Genomic DNA, 20,490 nt, shown 5'->3' with positions numbered 1-20,490 from the left:
TCTCAACGTGAGAGATTGACAATACATTTGGCACTAATTCAAAATTTTGTCAATCTCTCACATTTTGAAATGTAACGTATGGACGTTTAGAAATGTAACGTATGTACCAGGACTATGTGGCCCAATGGTACCCGGGTTGGACTTCTATTTGAAGTTATGAGTTCGAGCTTTAGTGGAGCGTTATTAGCTCTTTGTGTTTCAGTAGGTTGAGAAAGTATATGAACAGATATTACATTCTAATAGAGCTAGTAGCATTCAAAAAAGAAGTGTAGCATATTTAAAATTTTGTCAATCTCTTATGTTTAGAAGTGTAACGTGTAACGTTACACTTCTCAACGTGAGAGATTGACAAGACAATACATTTGGCACTGATTCAAAATTTTGTCAATCTCTCACATTTAGTAGTGTAATGTATGTAATAATTGCATGTGTAATGTATGTAATAATTGCATATGTTACCCTATTGAAGCACAAAGAGCCCTCTCTAGGCTCGAACCCATGACCTCCCATTTGAAATGTAACGTATGGACGTATGTAATAATTGCATACGTTACACTTCTAAACGTGGGAAATTGACAATACATTTGACACTGATTCAAAATTTGTCAATCTCTTATGTTTAGAAGTTTAACGTGCAATTATTACATACGTTACACTTCTCAACGTGAGAGATTGACAAGACAATACATTTGACACTGATTCAAAATTTTGTCAATCTCTCACATTTAGTAGCGTAATGTATGTAATAATTGCATACGTTACCCTATTGAAGCACAAAGGACCCTCTTTAGAGCTCGGACCCATGACCTCCATTTTGAGTGAGTCACTTCATGCCAATAGACCACAAGGTCATTAGCGTTTTGGATGTAATCTTATTTAATACGGAGTATAAATAAATTTATTTGTCATTCATGCAATTTCAAGACTCACATTGGCCCACCTCGAAATCAATGTATATTTAAAATTTTGCATCATTTCACCCACCCAAACCCTATCTTGGAGTTAGTGTACATTTTAAAATTTTGTGTTATTATTTCCACTGGGTGCAAAAAAAGACTCTGTTTGACAGAGCTTATTTAGGAGTTTATTAGCTTATTTTAAGCTACTAATAAGCTATAAACTCTGTTTGGTAATGTTTCCAAAATAAGCTCCTAACTTAAAATAAGAGCTTATTTTAGAACGCTACCTTACGTAGCGTTTCAAAATAAGCTCCTAGCTTCTTAACTTATTTTTTCCATCTTTATCCTTATTATTTTAAAGAAATGACACAATTTATCGTTCCCAATTAAAACTCTTTTCTCTTCTCCTTTATCCGCAACTTTCACTGCAAATATTATTATTAATATTATTATTATTATTATTATTATTATTATTATTATTATTATTATTATTATTATTATTATTATATTACTATTATTATTATGAGATTGCAACAATATTGCTACTTCGTTATGAGATGCTAGATCATGATTATGCTAATAGTTTTATTTCAAAATGTTACATTTTTCTTAAAGACAAAAATGTTAAATTTTAATATGTAAACAAACTAATTTAAATTTTATGAAGATGTCCTTTTTAGTCTTTTTACATTTATCAGCTTATGAAAAAAGCTAATTTTACCAAACATTTTCAATCATAACAGCTAGCTTAACAGCTCTTCAGTTTTCAGCTTCGAGCTTATAGCTTTTCAACTTTCAGGTCCTAACTTATAACTTTTCAGCTAGATTTGCCAAATAGAGCCCAAAGCTATTTTTCATCTTAATAAAACTCAAATATAAAATGAAATAAACAAATTAAAGTTAAATGTAAAATTTTAAAACATACACTAACTCCAAGGGTGGGGTAAAGTGATGCAAAATTTTAAAATATACACTAATTTCGAGGTGAGCCAAAAATGAGTTGTGAAATTGCAAGAATGACAAATAAAATTTAATTTATATAAAATAAGATTGCAACAAAAACCATGTATGTTAAATGTAAATGTAATAATTGTATACGTTATACTTCTAAACGTGAGAGATTATTGACAATACATTTGACATTGATTCAAAATTTTGTCAATATCACACGTTTAGAAGTGTAACTTATGCAATTCATAATTTTGTCAATCTCTCACATATAGAAGTGTAATGTATATAATAATTGCATACGTTACACTTCTAAACGTGAGAGATTGACAATACATTTGGCACTGATTTAAAATTTTGTCAATCTCACACGTTTAGAAATGTAACGTGTTCAAAATTTTGTCAATCTCTCACGTTTAGAAGTGTAACGTATGTAAGTTTATATTACGAAGTAATTTTTATTATGGCTTATAAACCTTAATTTTATTTATTTATTTTATATTATTTAAGTTTAATTAATAACATATAAAATTTGAATTCAATTTTATTATCTAAAAAAATATGTAACTTATCTTTGAACATTAGTCTGAACTTCAAACTTGACTAGAAGGTAGAGTTTTATATACTTGTTATGTGTAGTGTAGTTATCTCTATTTATATTGAGAATAATTAATACATAAATGATTAATAAGCATAAAGAATTATATATACATAATTCAATTCATTTTGTAAGAGGTTATTTTATTTGACACGATGTTTAACACATCAAATAAAATCTATATATGAGACTGAAATTAAAAGTAAGTTAAAATAGTTTAAACAATCTCAAAATTTACTTTAATTTGCATTATGCGATTAGGGTTGCATTGCATTTTTTTTTTTTGAAAACCAATCCGCAGATTGTATTAATGAATCAAAGCTATAATAGCGTCAAGAGGGATAGAATCCCAGTACATAGCATGATCCTGAATGAAAGCTAAGGAAGCTAAAGTATGAGCATGTAAATTAACCTGTCTAGAGACATAATCCAACGAAATATAACTAAATAGAGACATAAGTGTTCTACACTGATCTATTGTGACTCCAACATACGAATGTATTGGTGAGTCCTGCTGCCGCATAGTCGTACGTAGAACCATGCAATCCGTAAGTAGACTGACTGATGTGTTGTTCCTTTCCAGTAGCCAGGATAGTGCCTCCTTATATGCCTGTGCCTCTGCCATAAATGGTGAAAAACAAACGGGCAATTTGCCATTTTTCGCCGCTACGAAAGAACCCTCTGGGGATATCAGTATAATACCGTACGTGGCCTCCCCAGTGTCCTGGCGAAAACCCGCATCCACATAACATCTGAGCCTGTTGGCATCCGTGCCCTGCCCGTCCGTGGGTGGTGAGGCCGACGCTGCCTGGCGGTGTTGTGCGGCACCGTATGCATGCACAGCCGCGGCAGCCACCCTTCCAACATCGATCGGCCGCATCATAGATCCCTTCCACACTGCTGAGTTGCGGCTTCTCCAAATATGGTACAACACAGCTACCAATAACCGGGTTTGCTCTTCCGTTAAGACCGCCAGAACCCCCATTAGCCATGTTGTAAAAGAATCTGCAATAATATTAGTGATAGGCAATTGTGTTATATTCCATACAAGTGTAGAATATTCACAGAGCACTAAAGCATGTAACACATCTTCATGATCTAAAGCACACATTGGGCATATAGGGTCCACATCTACCCTCTTTATAATCAAATTAGTGGTAGTGGGTAAAATATCACATATGGTCCTCCACAAAAATGTCTTCCACTTGGGTGGGACTTTTAATTTCCACATCTGGATCCATTTATCAAACATGGCTGGGCTACTCTCGTATTCCCCAACAATTCGCCTATATGCGTTCTTCACTGTATACGTCCCTTTGGGGTCACCCATCCAGTACCATGAGTCATCATAGTCAGGGCTAATAGGAATCATACTTATTCGGCTCACATCCTTTGGAATAAACAGGTCAGATAAAATATGTGGATCCCATGTATTTGTTTGTAAATCAATCAAACCTGCCACTCGTGCTTCCCTTAACTCTTCTGGCATATCTGTTTGAACCAAGGGGCTAGGGTTATCTAGCAGCCACGGGTGTCCCCATATTAAAGTTGTCTGCCCATTTCCAATTCTTCTATGTACCCACGAGATTACCATTGCATACGCCGCCATAATACTCCTCCAGCAATAACTTGGGCAGTTCCCAATAGTTGCATCAACAAAACCAGTTGTGGGGTAATATCGTGCCTTATAAATTTTTGCTACTAGCGATTCCGGGTTTGTCAGAAAACGCCATGCCTATTTTCCTAGCATAGCAAGGTTGAAAACCCTTAGCTCCTTAAAACCCACTCCCCCACACTTCTTTGGGATACACAATTTATCCCAAGCTTTCCAATGTATTCCCCTGTCCCTACAATTTCCCCACCAGAATTTATTCATAGTTCATTCAATCGACTGGCACACAGTCTCAGGTAGCAAAAATACACTCATAGAAAAGGTAGGCATAGATTGTGCTACACATTTTAATAACACTTCTTTACCAGCCTGAGATAATAACTTTTTACTCCATGAACCAATTCCCTGCTTGATCTTCTCCTCCACATAAGAAAAAACAGCCCTCTTATTTCTCCCCACAAAAGATGGTAGACCCAGATATTTCCCAAAATTGGCTGCATGTTCAACTTCTAAACAGTTGGCTACTTGCGCCCTCTGACCCTCATGGGTGTTCCTGCTAAAACAGATATTGGATTTATTATAATTCACCACTTGGCCAGACAAATTCTCATACCTCGCTAGGCATTGCTTGATTACTCCGGCCTCCTGGATATTCGCTTTAAAAAATAGAAGGTTGTCGTCTGCAAAAAATAGATGTGATACAGGTGGTGCCCCTCTTGCTACTCTACACCCATGTATTGATCCTGCCATTTGCTCATACTGTAATATCATCAAAAGTGCTTCTGCACAAATAATAAAAAAATACGGGGATAGAGGATCCCTTGCCTGAGCCCCCTTGTAGGTTTCACGCGCCCCCCTGGCATTCCGTTCACCATTATCGTGTAATCTACAGTCGTTACACATAACATAACATAATCTACAGTCCTCCCCAAAACCCCAGAGCAGGCTATTCGGGTACAGGTTTCCCCCTCTTTTCTCATGCTGGTATAAGAGATTATTAAAATCCCCTATCGCTACCCAGGGTAGCAACGATCGACTCTTTAACGTGCTCAATAAATCCCAAGACTCCTCCCTCTTATTTCGATCCGGGACGCCATAGAAACATGTCATATGCCACATCTTTCCAGAGTAATCCACCTCCACATCTATATGATTCGGCGAGTAACTCAACAACCTAACTGAATTATTCTTCTTCCAGAGGAGAGCCATTCCACCACTCAAACCATCATTGTCAACATAAAACAAACCGTCATACCCAAGCCTGACACGGATCCGTTCTGCATGTATCCGTCCCACCTTGGTCTCCATAAAAAACACAAACTCTGGCTTCTTACGGGACGCTATGTCCATAATCTCTCGAACTGTGCGTGGATTGCCTAAGCCACGACAGTTCCAGCTTAATGTACTCATGATGACGGGCGGCGCTGGGCGCCAGCTCCCGCCATGGACAAGTTTTTTGAACCATCTTGCATGGTCACATCCCCACCACTTCGCACCACCTCCTCCTCCTCAGCGCGCACCTGTCTCTACCGCTTAGCCGACGCCACCAAACAGTCCTCCTCCGCCATTCCAGATCGCACGCCACTGCCACCATCCGGCCCCACCACTGCCGGACTGATCACCGGCTCCCGAATTCCCACCGGACGCGGCCTCCCTCCTACCGGCACGAGCCAGCTATCCCCAACCGCTCTAGGAGCGCTCCGGGATCCGCCAGCACGCATGTCCGGACCATACGAGTACCGCTCCAATGGAATTCCCGCATCCCTAGCTCGGATGCAAAAAGTGTGCAAGTGCCCCAAACACCCGCAAAAATAGCAAAACTTGTGAAGCCTTTCATACCGGAAAATGACCCATGCAGTAGTCTTATCCCTCTTCATCAATTTCATTCCCCTCTGGAGTGGCCGATCAACCGGTATTGATACCCGAATACGGTGGAAGGTTAGCCACGGGGCCCCCTCAAACCGGTCATCATGCTTAATAAAGGTACCTAGAATATTTCCCGCATGTTCCAGAATAGCCTGAGATGTATACCCCTTGGGCATATCATGTAACTGTATCCACATATCAATCGTATTCAGTTGTATCTCCCCGGGCAACATTCCTTCCCCGACCTCCCGGCACACCAAACCGTTATTCTCAAACGCCCAAGGACCACCATTCAGAACCTAATCCATATCTGTTTTATGGAAGAAAACAAATAAGAATAAACCCTTCTGAATCTCCGTTACCTGTACCCCTCTAACTGGCTGCCACATTGATGCAAGAACCTGCCGCATGAAGTCGTGTTTAATCATCTTCTGCGTGAGGAAACGTCCTACCACCCTTCACGTCTCCTCCTCAGTCCCAGGGTCGTCCGCTTCACCCTCTACGACCGGCACAAAGGCAGCAGCATCCTCCTCGAAAGCCCAGTCCGCCCAGCGCTGCGTGACTGCCTCAACCTCGGCCGCTAGTTCCGCCGCTGTCGCTGCCATGGGGGGTTCCATGGGTGCATCTGTTCGCCGCTGCATAGGCTCCATTAATTCATCTGTTTGCCGCTGCATGTCGCTAACCCCCACGTCGTTTCGTTGTCGCAGTTCGCCGGCCATCTTGCCGGATAAAATCACCGATCGTTGTTGAAAACCTAGGAAAACCTAGTAGGATGGCAAAAACCCTAGAGACTCTAGAGAGAAAACTTTTTTCGGATCTAAAACTTAAACTTAGGACAACGTAATTTGGGTTGCATTGCATTTAGTTGGGAATTCAAACTAAAATGAAGCCCACAATTCAACCCAATATTAATAAGACTTCTAAATGTGTCCATGAGGGTTGGTTTATTAGTATTGAAATTGTGAACTTCTAGAATATAAATTGTGTTTTTAAGTTTTGTGAATTTGTGAATACAATAACGTAAAGTATATCGTGTTCCGCGGTGCATAATGAATTATGCACCGAGCTTCTAAACGACGTTGTTTTGTTTAATGAAAAGAAACGGCAATTATTTTGCGTCGTTCCGCAAAAAGTAATTTTGTTATTCAGTTTCATTTTTTATACACTGTAATTTTATTTCAACACAACTACATTTTCATTTCGATATTATAACTACAGTTTCATTCGATATTTATATACTCAAATATATGAAAATGTTATTTTATTTTATTTTATATACACTATAGTTTCATTAAAACACGACTACATTATCATTTCGATATAACTACAGTTTCATTGCACAATATACACTCAAATATGTGAAATGTTATTCAGTTTCATTTTATATACACTGCAGTTTCATTTCAACACAACTACAGTTTCATTTCAATTCAATTGCAGTTTCATTTGATAATATAAAAATAATACGTGAGGCATTGTCAGTTTAGATACACTGTAGTTTCAGTTGGTAATTAATACACCAAACATGCGCGCTCTGTTAACTATAACGACACGCCATTTCTTTACTTAAAGAAATGGCGCCATTTTTGGACCGCATGCCACAAAGCTTTGTGGACTGCGGTCCACAGTATAATTGTACATACAATACAGGCCGGGTCAATCACTAATTGTGAATTTTTAAAAGGTAAGTTGCAAACATTTAGTATGTAAAGCTAGCTTCTTGTTGTCATATGGCTTTCGGGGAGGAGGAAAACGGATATGGATCCGCTGCATGATTGGGGTTCGACAAGTAGGACAATCATTCATTCCCAGTCTTTCGTGAAGCTCACTGCACTCTTCGCAAAAATCCAGATGAGCGGATGGGAGGAGAAATACTGTTCTATTCACACTCAAACACATAACACATTCCTTTTCGCGTCGTTTCATTTCTGCTGCAGATTCAGCTTTCCCAGAACTTGAACCACTTTCAGCCCCCAGTTTAAGTGCAGAGATTCGAGCTCTTAGCTCCTTCATGCGTTCCTCATACTTAACCCTATTCTCTTCTGTCTTTGCTATCAACTTATCCACCTCTATTTTTGCCTTCTCATTCATTTCTTGCCTTTCCCTCCTCAGCAACTCGGCCTTCTCCAGAAGCTTTATCTTCTCCCTCTCTTCATTCTGTCGGAGAACCTGCAGAAAGATAAGTTAACACCCATATATGACAGTTGTCCAAAATTGTATATATGAGCCTCAAGGCAAATCAGAGAAAAACTGACATTATGCAATTAATAATAAGCATATATATACCTCAAACTCATGTTCGCGCTTCCTAGCTTTATCTATTTGTTGCTGCAACTTGGCTGATTCGGGCTTGAGACATGCAAGATCTTCCTGCAAAAACCTTATCTCCGCCTCCGATTTACTGCACTGCTTAAGCAACTCCTGTTCCCTCAGCTTAATCTCCTGCAAATTTTGATTTGGGGAAAGGAAAGCCAGTTTTGAATCCTCTAGGTTTTTCAGCAGCATAGTGTGTTCCTCCTGGAGCTTAAGAAGAGTAGTAGTAGCCGTTTCCATCATGTACTTAACATTGTTTAGTGCAACATCCAACTCAGAAATGTTCTTCGCATTATGAGTGCACTTATCAGCTGTTGCAGCCTCCTTCTCCTGCCTCAACATCTTCTTCTCTTCATTGTTTCTCCTCAGCTTCTGAGCTGCCTGCCCGACCTTCGTGCTAACATTTCATCTTTCTCTGTTGTTTTTGGGGTTTTTGCAGGTTTCTTTTCTGAGATAATAATAATGCTCCTACTACTTTGGGTTTTCATTTTCATTGTCACCTTCCTTGAGCTTGCAGGGGCTTTCCCAGTTGCCTTTCTTCCCCGTTTGCCTCCTTCCAATTCTGGAACGATGGTGGTAACAGTAGGCATATCATACACAGTTTTCTCCTTCTTCCCCGCCATTATCCCCTTCTGCAGAAACATGTCTTCTTTGTTGGAAGACGAAGATGATGATCCTTTTGGATTGGTGGAGCTAAAATGGTTTACAGACTGTGCTTCCGAGGCTGCTTGTATGAGGTTGAGATGGAATAAGAAGAGTAGCCATATTGCATCAGACACACTTAGATATGGTTTTACTTGTTTCACCACATTCACCATTTCCACCAACGCATAATTCGCCAAGTTTTCTACACTGCCAAATATGTAGCGCTGAGAGGGATCAAACTCCTTCTGCTCAGCCAGGAACGCCATGGCAGCCGCTACAATGTTTGAAGTGATATCGTAATAGTTCCCAATATAAAACCCGCTATTCAGCACGCCCCATTCTGCCTGCTCCATACTGTAACCATTTGCAGCAATCTTATTGATTGCAGTCTGGAAACAATCCCTCAATTTGTGAATTACAAGTTACGTTCTTGAAGCTGGACTGCCAGGGGCTCTTCCCATTCTGCAGGGCTAGCTTTCTTCTTCTTTTTCTTTTTCCTCCTTCACTTCAGATGATCTCTCCTTCCATGCCTTCACCTCAAGCATTTGTTTGTGGAGCGATTCTGCTACCGTTTCATAGTTTTGCAAATCCAAATCAGATAGAACTAGGATATCGTCTTTGGAATTGGAAGTCTTTATTATCATCTTCCCCTTATTGCTGTTGTCTTCCATCACTACCATCTTTCCCTTGCATGCCCTTGTCGCCTTTGTTGTTGCCTTCACCGCCTCCTCTTGCGTTTGGGTTAACCATTTTTGCTGGGAATTCAAACAACTACCTCCATCTTTAGCTGCAACTCGATCCAAATACAACACCAAATTCAATTCTAATTAAAATACAGAAACATACATAAAGATTAGAAAAATAAGATGTATGTTTACTCTATCTTACCCTAAATAAATAAATAAAAATAAATTTCTCATTTTCATGGATAAATAAACAAAGAAAGAGGTGTAACATATATAAGATTCATAGAGTAGAAATTCACGAATTTTTTTAAAGGTACTCAGAGAGAAAACCTGAATACCTTAATTTGGGTTCTATTGCAAGTGTAGAATGGAAAAGAACTAGTCCTTACTCCTTTACAACAAAATCACATGCAGGTATGAATGAGCAAGCAAATTCAAGATGAAAAACAACAACAACAACAATATATATATATATATATATATATATATATATATATATATATATATATATATATATGGAAGGGCTCCCGTGCATTTACTCCTTCCCGTGAATAATGAGGTTGAATCTAAGCCCCACGTATCTCTTGATCGAACGAATCAGATCAATAGCAAAAATTAAGCGCGAATTGCTCATTAAGGGCATTTTTGTCCTTTTGATTATATTAAAAAAAAAATCTGTTCTTCTTCTTCTTCGAGCGTTTTCAAAATTCACCATTGATTCCTAATCTTCTATATTTCCTAATCTCAGACGAATTTACGATCTCTACGGAATTGGCAATAAGATCTATTCTCTTCGTCGTTCAATATCATATTCGTCAAAATAAACCCTAAACCCATCAAAAACGTCAACCGAAGAACAATGGAAGAATTCGATCGAGGTATTGCCCAAATTCTATCGCTTTTTTGGAATTAATTTTATCTGCACTTGTATTGGCATCATTCTTGTCTTAATTACACGCACATTAAGCATGCAACTTAACCACCGAATTACTGAGCTACTTTAATTAATCCGAGCCTAGATCCTTACGCACGTAGATGATTAGGTAGCCGCATGATAATTTTTAAAAATGCACATATTACTGTTTTCCTCACACATGTTATCCGTTGAGCACACGCACATTAATTCCTTTCCAGACGCATGTTATGTTACTGGACTCTCTGACGCACGTTAAGTAATGACATAATATTTTAACAAACACTCACGCATATTAACTGTTCAACATGCGCACGTTAACTATTACCCTGAAGCACGTTAATTTTTCAATTGCCGCACATACTCTTTTATTTTATAAATCTGCCATATTGACAAAGATCTGTTTAACTTAACGCATATTAAGTGTTAACCTTACACACGTAGAGGCTTGCAACAACACAATCATAACTTCATGCTTATACGTTACAGTTCCCAGTGACTTTCAATCTACCAACAACCCCAGTTTGAGTCCCAGCAGCAGCAGCAATGGTCATACATTGACCATATCTCCTGGAATGACACAGTATTGGACTCCTAACTGTGAAGATGAAATCAGACCAGCAGTAAACATGATTTTTAAAACATTGGATGCTGGTATTGAATTCTACAATCATTATGCTGCCAAAGTCGGGTTTGACACGAGGTCTAGTTCCGTCGTTACAGCACGTGACGGGACCAAAACTCAAAAGCAAATCGTTTGCAACAGAGAAGGATTTAAGAATACAGGAGCTCAACATTCTCACTCGCAGTCAAGTGCAGATGCAGGGAAGGTCCTTCCCGTCCAAAGCGGCGAAGGGTTTCAAACAGAACTGGTTGCAGAGCTAGGATTATGTTTAAGTACATTGGAGTAGCTGGGTACCAAGTTACAACTTTTATTGAAAAACATAATCACAGCATGTCTTCGGTTCTGGCAAGGCAGTTTCTAAAGGGAAATAGAAACATCTCCAGTGTTCACCAGAAGTTTATACTCGACTGCGCTAAAGCAAATATTGGAGCATCAAAATCACACGATTTATACAGTCAGATTGTGGGGGATTACTCTGAAGTTGGAGCAACTGTAGTGGACTTTAAAAATGTCAGAAGGGATCTCAGAGCATACATATTGGGAGCTGATGCACAAATACTGGTGCATAATCTTATTAGAAACAAGAGATGTGCCCTGCATTTGCTTTTGACTACGAGGTTGATGAAGATGAGCAGATGAGCAGACTGTTTTGGGCAGATCCAATGTCAAAAAAGAATTTTGCTGCATTTAGAGATGTTGTCTCTTTTGATGCCACATACTCAACAAACATGTATATACTATTCTACTCCCATTCTTGCGTACGTTTCATTAATTAATACACATTTAGCATTGCCTGATCTGTTGAGACATGTTAAGATTTAGACACGTTCACTGTTTTATTGAAAAAGAGTTGAAATATAAATAAGTGCACATTGTCGTTTATACCACGCATTTTAAACGCTACTGTCTCGCATATTAATGCGGAATTTACAGAATTAGACCTCAATTACATATGTGTGCTATTTTAATACTTAATATGCGTTACTCTAATTCTCTAAGTGCGGTAGTTTGACACCTGCATACTGTGATGACGCTTTTTGTCTTGTAGGTACGATATGGTTTTTACACCCTTCACCGGAGTTGATAACCATAAAAAATGTATAACATTCGGTGCTGGACTACTGTTGAAAGAAGACATTGAGTCTTATGTTTGGCTATTTGAAAAATTTAAAAAGGCAATGGGTATGGAACCAAGAATAATTGTCACCGATCAAGATCCAGCTATGAAAGTGGCGATTCCAACAGTTTTCAAGCAAGCCAGGCATCGTTATTGCATGTGGCACATCATGTGTAAAGTTGGGGAAAAGGTGGGTCCTACGCTGAACAAGAATGAGGAATTTAGGAACAAACTGAACTTAATCGTTTGGACGTCATCTTTGGAACCTCCTGATTTTGAGAAGCAGTGGAGAGAGCTCATGGAAAAGTACAACTTAGTCGAACACAACTGGTTTAAAACTATGTTTGAGGCTAGAAAGCATTGGATCCCAGCGTATTTTAGAGATGGCTTTATGGGAGGACTACTCAGGACAACTTCTCGTTCCGAAAGTGAGAACTACACGTACAGCCGTTTTACTGGTCCCCAATCAAGCCTAGTTGAATTCATGATGAACTTTGACAGTGCTCTTAAATTACAACGTAACACAAATGCAAAGCTCAACAGTGACAATGAAGGCTACAATCCAGATATGAAGACGCCTCTGGGGATTGAAAAGCACGCTTCAATCGTCTACACCATTACTGTTTTCTATCAAGTTCAGGAAGAAATATGTGCCTCCTGTTGCAAATGTATGGTGTTGAGTGTTAGAGAAGACGGTGGAAACCGAGCCGGGCGGGCCGCGGAGGCGACGTGCGCGGGATCTCCCCTTATTTCCTCTCCATAATTGTAACACCCCAATTTTCATATCCAAAATTTCCTTCAATTTCTTTTTCTTAATTTACAATTTACGAAACTCATAGCGGAAGCATTAACTAATCAAAAGAAAATGGGTGTTACCGCCACACTTAGGCAACCAACAACCTAAGTGCTAAGGCTAAATTTACAACTTGCAATAAACAACTCAAGATATGTATTAGTACAAAAATAACTAACAATTCAAATGTCTAACTAATAAATGATATCTCTAGCTGGTTCGCTCGCTCTCTTATCCAATGCTCATGCAAGACACCTGCAACCAGAGTTAAAGAACAGAGCACAAGGAAACACACAAATTCAGCATAAAGCTTGTAAGATCTTCACATCTAATTCTTGAATCAATTGATAAGAAGAAAAGACTAGGTTTTATCTATTTAGGAGGGAGGGATTGTCGACATAGAGAGATAGAAGAATATATATATTGAATTAGGTTATCTGGAACAATCTGACTACTACTTAAATACTTAACTAATAACTTGTATTATAAATAATAATTCTATTTGTAGGGAACTAAAATACTTAAAAGCTTAATATAATATTAATATACATATTAGGGTTATGGAAAACTATAACATATATATGTTCCAGGCCATATCATACGTACAAAATATATATTATTAGAAAAATATATACATATATATATATATATATATATATATATATATATATATATATATTAGGACCAAAATATTATTAATTAGGCTCAAATAATAATTTGAGTTTAGGAAGATATTAGGTTAGACTTGGAGCACAAGGAATAGATTTAAATTAGGAAATATAGTGCCCAAAAATATGGGGCATCACACCTAACTTCAATACACCACAAAGATCAGGTATCACATTAATACTTCAAACCTTCTAAAAGGCATTGGTAAATAAAAGGTGGGAAAAGGAGGTATAGCCATGCAATGTGGGACAAGTGAATAAGGACAAACTCAATAAATGCCCCATTAAATGTTCTAACAATCCCCCACACATTTAAGGTGGCAAAGCTAGACCCCCTGATGCCTGAGTCTGTACAGGAGCTAACTTCCATATCAGTGTATGATACTTGAACTGACACGTAGTGGTATTAAGTAACTTGTTACCAGTGAGTGAATTGAATCTTGAACTCCTCGGTTAGTTGAGTTTTGAACTTAACAGCACTCATTAGCCCTGACTTATCCCTGTTTTTAGTCTATCTCAATATAGACATTTCACTCTGTCAAGTCTATCTCAACATAGACCACCCTTAGCAGGCTATAGAGTAGGCACTGTTTTCTACAGTCCTTTTTAACGTAAGTCTTTCCGTGATGTCGATTAACCCCCAAGGTGGTATCTATCACGAATTTCTTACCTCATTGGGTTTTAAACCCATCTCCCTTGAAGTATCAAGGAAGGTCTTTCGATTTAGACCTTTGGTGAATGGATCTGCAATGTTCTTTTCAGATCTCACAAACTCCATTCTGATCACCCCATTTAGTATTAACTGCCGTACAGACTCGTGTCTGACTCTTATGTGTCTTCTCTTGCCATTATAGACACTATTTTGCGCAACACAGATGGCAGTTTGTGAATCACAATGAATAGGAACAGCAGGTGCTGGACACCCCCACAATGGCACGTCTGCCAGTAGGTTTCTCAGCCACTCGGCTTCTTGGCTTGCCAAATCTAGAGCTATGAACTCAGCTTCCATAGTTGATCTGGCAATGCATGATTGTTTGGTTGACTTCCATGATATAGCAGCCCCACACATAGTGAACACGTATCTACTAGTTGAGTTTGCATCATCACAGCCATTTACCCAGTTTGCATCACAATACCCTTCTAGTACAGCTGGAGACCCTTTATAGTTAAGACCCCAGTCTATCGTGCCTCTCAGGTATCGAAGTACTCTTTTCAGTGCATCCCAATGCGGGGCACTTGGGTTATGTGTGTATCGACTAAGTTTATTCACCGCGTATGCGATATCGGGTCTCGTATAGTTCATGAGGAACATTAAACTCCCAATTATCTTCGCATACTCTTCTTGTGACACACTAGCCTCTACGTTCTTTGACAGTTTTACACTAGGATCGTAAGGGGTCTTTGCCGGAGTCACATCATAACTTGCAAACTTCTTTAGAAGTTTCTCCGTGTAGTGACCTTGAGACAAAAGATAACCTCTTTCAGTTTTTGTAACTTTTATCCCAAGTATTACATTAGCTTCCCCAAGATCCTTCATGTCAAAGTTGTCACAAAGAGTTCTTTTTGTTGTATTTATAGCCTCAATATTGGAGCTAAAAATTAACATATCATCTACATAGAGGCAAATAATCACAATACTAGACTATTTCTTTAGTGTAAAGGCAGGCATCTGACTTGTTAGTGGAATACCCCATGTCTAGAAGGGTTTTGTGAAATTTTTCATACCACTGTTTGGGAGCTTGTTTCAAGCCATATAAAGACCTCTTGAGTCTACATACTTTCCCTTCTTGTCCTGGATCAACACATCCGGGAGGTTGTTTGTGACACCCCAAAAATCCACACTCCAATTCATGAATTAATTGAGTAATTAATTCTATTTCTTTTGAGGAATTGATTCCTAAAATCCTGATTTTTGATACTCAAGGACTAGTATTTGACTAGTCAATTTTTAAGTGGTGTTGTACCTTGTGCTTTAAGAGGAGTTCCCTTGTTCCTTACACTTTCTAAGAGTTAGTAAGGGTATCCTTGTCTTTTCACCAAGAGTTAGTTTTGTAACCTAAACCTAGAAGACTTCTTCATTTTCATCCCTTACAATTCCTAGAAAATATCTCTACCTTCTCTCTAGAAAAGAAGAGTAGCTTGTTCTTCAAGCCAAGTGAGACCTTTGTCAAGATTCCAAGTTTTGCTTCCAAGATTCAATCTTTCATCTATTTGCGCATCTAGAAGGGTAAGATCTAAGCTTGTCTAGTCTTTTTGGTTCCACCTTAGTTGTATTTTTCTTAAAGGTGGGTTCTTTATGATCTTTTGGTTTGATCTTGAAGTGGGTTTGGCTAGTGAGCTTAGTGGAAAGCTTGTTGTGGTGTAAGAGAAGTCTTTTGGTCTTCAAGAGGTAACCCATGCTCTACAAAACCTATTTTGCTTACCTATATATGATTTCTTGGATTCTATTTGTGTTTTGCTATGAAATGTGAGAGTTTAAGCATTTATCTTGTGATATTGCATATCTAGAGCTTGTGTTTAGGATTCCTTTGTGCCATTGCTTGGCATGTTCCTTGGTTCAAGTCATTTTGTTGTGTTTGGTGAGATTTGGCATGTTTTGGAATTGAAGTTGTGTTTGGAGAAGAAAATCCCCGAAGGGATTTGTTGTGGAACAGGTGTGTTCCCGCGGGCGGAACGACGGACAGGGCACCACCCGCCGGCCTACCCGCGGGTACACAGCCTCGTGGGAATTGTTCCCCACGGGATGGACACGGTTGGGGCACTACCCGTGGTCCACCCGCGGGTACATGGTTGGAGTTGGAATGGGATTTGTTCCCCGTGATTTGTTTGTCTCGGTATTTTGATCTTTTGGCTTCCCGTTGATCTTTTGTGGAAATATTTGAGTGTCTTCTTCATGTTTCGTAGGTCTAGAACTATATGGTAGGTATCCATGTAGGATCTTTGGTGTCTTGAATCGTGCTAAGTGTTCGACATTGTGTTTCGTTGAACCAAGAGGTGTCTTGTGTGTTCCTCGGAACTATCTTGAGTTTCCCCGTTGTTAAGCATGCGAGTTTATTGTCTTAATGCTAGCGTGTGTGTTGTTCGTACCTTCCGTTTGGGTGATGATAACTTGTGTTATTCATCGTTGTTGTTGTTGGGCTGTGACCCGTTCCTTGATTGAGTGTGTTTCATACCTTCTTTGCAATCCGTTGATTGATTCGTGTGAGTGGTGGTGCGTGTGTGGCTCTACCTGGATTGCACGATTAGTGGTATGGGACACTAGTCACCAAGGTATTGCAGTGGTCCTCGTGGTGGTCGTGACGTGATTATGGAGTTGTGTTCCTTCGAGAAATGTTCACATGATTGGGGGATAACATTGTGTTATCCGGGCATGTGTTGCCGTGATTGGTGGTGGTTCGTTGGTGGTCTGTAGGTGGGGGACGACGATCCCGGCGGAATTAGGTTGGACTTGGCTGTACAGGGGATTCTGGAGGTAATGGTTGGCTTGAAGGTACAAGGTTGGGGGTAGCCATAAGGTTGGAACAGGGCATAAGGAAGGCATACCAACTCGTGATGGGTGATGTTACGAGGGCTTGTAAAGCCGGTGTTGTGTGATCTTCTCTCGTGACGTGTGTAGTCACGGAACCTTGTGGTGTTTTGGCATGTGTTGCCGTTGGGTGAGTCTTTATCCTTGTGTGTGGTTAACCTTTGTGGTTGGGATGTGTTCCCAGTGTTATCCTTGTGAGTGGTGAGTCTTGTGATCTTGGTTTTTAACTTATATATATTGTATTCCGTTTCGAAAATGGTTTTTATATCATATATCTACCTATTTATGATACTTAACGGTATTGGTGGGTTACCAGCATTATTCGCTGACCGGGCGTCGCCCCGATGTTTATCTTTGTATCTTTCAGGTGTTGAGTAGTCGAGCGCGATGTCTAGAGCCGGTAGCTTAGCACCTGTACCTTTAGACTGTGTTTTTGTGGCCTGCGTGCCAATGGTTTTAGATTGATGTTTTGGGATAGTGTGATACACTTGCAGATTGTCGCCTTAGCGTTACCTAGTGTGGTATACGTGGCATAACACCCCTGTTTTGGATTTCGTTTATCCAGTTTCCGTTTTCTTCTGTTGTGCTAGTGTTTTGCTGTTAATTTGCATTTGTTAAGACTTGTTTTTAGGTCTTTTTTTGGGGGGTGTTACAGTTGGTATCAGAGCCTAGGTTTAGAGCCTAGGAAGAGTTGAGTCTAGACTTTCTAAGTGTTTACGTGTGTTTTGAGACCTCTAAGCGACCTTAAGGAGTTAAGTGCTAGACTTAGGACTCTAGGTTGCGCGGTGAGATGTGTGTTGCATTCTGTCTTGCTTGCTCTTTTGGTAACCTTGTTGTTGTAGCAGAAGTGCGATGCCTCCTCGTCCTCGCGCTCGCACCCCAAAGACCCCGACCAACGAGCAGCTCGCCCAGAATCTCCATCAGTTGACGCAGACGATGCAGTCTCTCAGTGAAGCTCTGTTGAACAACAATCAAGCTGCGCCGCCTCCGCCTCCGGTTGGGCACCGCGATGTGGGTCGTTTAGTGTCCGGGCATCGGCCGTCTTCCTTTGCTGGTGAAGAAGACCCTGTAGTCCTTGAAGAGTGGCTACGGGTGTTTGATAAGATTTTTACCGTGGTGGGCTGTCCCGAAGAGAGGAGAGTAGAACTGGCAACGTTCTACTTCTACCAAGAAGCTGATCTGTGGTGGGTTCACGAGAGTCCGACCTTTCTTGAAGAGCCTGGGTTTGATTGGACCGCGCTGAAGGACAGGATGCGCGAAAGGTTCTACCCAGCGCATGTGCGAGCCACCATGTTTGATGAGTTCCTTCATCTGCAGCAAGGACCTCTATCTGTGGTGGAGTACCACAAGAAGTGCCTAGAGCTGGGGCGCTTCGCGAGGATGTTAGTGCCTACAGAGCTTGCCAAAGTTGAGCGTTTCGTTGCCGGTCTGAATTATGAGGCACGAAAAGCGTTGACGGTGAGTAGGCCTAGTTCCCTCAAGGATGCGTATCTGTGTGCCGCGGATCTGTTTCGTGTTCAGCAGCTTTAGAAGAGTTCGCTTGAGTTGGCTAGGAAGAGAGTTGAGAGTGGAGGTTCTTTTGCTTTCAAGAAGCCCCGACCGAGTTTTCCGGCTAGAGTTGTGTCATCTTCTTCTCAAGGACCAGTTAGGATGGAGCCTCCGGTTCAAGCTAAGTTGGTTGGTTGTCGCAAGTGTGGGAAGGTGCATCTGGGCCAAGTTTGCTATGGCCAGGCGTTTAAGTGTTTTCGCTGTGGGGTTGCTGGTCATAGAGTCGCGGAGTGTCCCCAGCTTGTCGGTCAGAGAGCGTTGCCGCCACCCCCAGGAGCCGGAGGAGCACCAGGAGGGAGTTCGAGTCGTGGAGCTGTTGGAGCTAGGCCACCTGGGAGAGTTTTCGTGATGGCGCGTTCGCAGGCGGAGTCGGAGGGTCTGGTGGAGGAGGAGTTAGCAGGTAACCCTTGTTTTTGAGCCTATCCTTGTGTCCCCGAGAGCGTTGTGTTCTTTGTTGCCTTGGGTGCTATCTTGTGTTCGTAGTTGTCTTTGTTTGGCAATCCTTGGCATGCCTTCCTTGTTAGTTTTTCGTTGGATGCTTGGTGTAGACTCTTATTCTTGCTAACTGTTTTCTTTAGTTGGTATCTTGTTTGTGGTAGCCATCTATCCTTGAGTTATCTTGTGTTTAGCCCAATTCTTCCACCTTTGTACTTGGTTGTTCTTACAACAATTCCTTGTGCTTTTCCCTAAATTTTCCAAGTATTCTTTAATTTGGAAAATAGCAAATCCCTACCAAAATCTTTTCTTGTGTAGCCTAAAAAGTAAGCCTAATGTTTAATTGTAACCTTTGAGTTTCAAACCTTAGCCTATTTCTTTTCTACCCAACCTCTAAACCACTTAAGCCAATTATCTTTCTTGAAACCTAACCTATTTTAATTCCTTTTAAACCTTAAAATCCCACTTTGTTCAAAATCCCCAAATTTAATCATCTTTTCCCCAATCTCACCCAAATCCCAAATTCTCTTCTCCTTTTTCCTTCTCCCTACCCGTGAGCTACCCGAAGCCATATATCCCACCCCGTTGCTTCCTTCGCAACCCAGCACCACCAACCTGTCCGTCGCACCACCGTCTCGCCACCGCCGGAGTTTCACCGTCCCGCCGCCGCCGGTCTGTTGTAGCTGCGTCGCCGAGAGAGAGAGAGAGAGAGAGCGAGAGAGAGAGAGAGTGAGGCAGCGTGAGTGTAGAAGAAGAAGAGTTGTGGGCTTTGTTTGTTGAGCTTTGGATCATCTTCCACCATGCCTAGAAGGTCAAGTTTGGCAAGGAAAGCGGAATGGGTGGATGCCCACTACCTTGTGCTTGAAGGTAAAGCTTTTGACCCGGAATCTTTTTCAAGTTCCTTGTTGGATTTGCTTAAGTTTCAAGGTTTGTTGGATGGGTTTCTCGCCATAAGGGCCGAGACTTACCCAAGTTTGGTGAAGGAGTTTTACCGTCACATGGTTGTGACGAAGGAAGGTGAAAGGCTTGAGATCACCTCTAAGGTGAGAGGTGTGAAAGTTGTGCTTTCTGAGAAGAGGTTGGCTCAGTTGTTGAGTTTGTCTGCTACCGGAGTGGCTCAGTACAGTGGTCATTCTTGGATTAGTACGGATACCATGGGGTACCGTGACTATTTGAGTTATCTGTTTGGTCGTACGAGTGGTTTCACTCAAGCTTCGAGGCCGGAAAAGAAGTGGTTGTCTGCGGAACAAAGGATCTTGGTTATGTTGGTGTCAGATTGTTTGTATCCTAATAACAAC

General features: G+C 40.5%; 1 protein-coding gene across 1 annotated transcript; it reads left to right on the top strand.

The window, feature by feature from the left end:
- Nucleotides 1–11,435: 11,435 nt before the first annotated feature.
- Nucleotides 11,436–12,985, top strand: LOC109169313 (protein FAR1-RELATED SEQUENCE 5-like). The gene is made up of 4 exons (XM_019318181.1): nucleotides 11,436–11,597; nucleotides 11,684–11,835; nucleotides 12,154–12,163; nucleotides 12,281–12,985. Exons 1-4 carry the CDS (start codon nucleotides 11,436–11,438, stop codon nucleotides 12,983–12,985), a joined length of 1,029 nt encoding a protein of 342 aa, XP_019173726.1.
- The last annotated feature ends 7,505 nt before the right edge of the window (nucleotides 12,986–20,490 follow it).

The sequence above is a fragment of the Ipomoea nil genome, unplaced genomic scaffold, assembly GCF_001879475.1.
Source record: "Ipomoea nil cultivar Tokyo-kokei standard unplaced genomic scaffold, Asagao_1.1 scaffold3301, whole genome shotgun sequence".
NCBI lineage: Eukaryota > Viridiplantae > Streptophyta > Magnoliopsida > Solanales > Convolvulaceae > Ipomoea > Ipomoea nil.
Note: the sequence above shows the minus strand (reverse complement) of the source record. Positions and strands in the feature narration are given on the sequence as shown.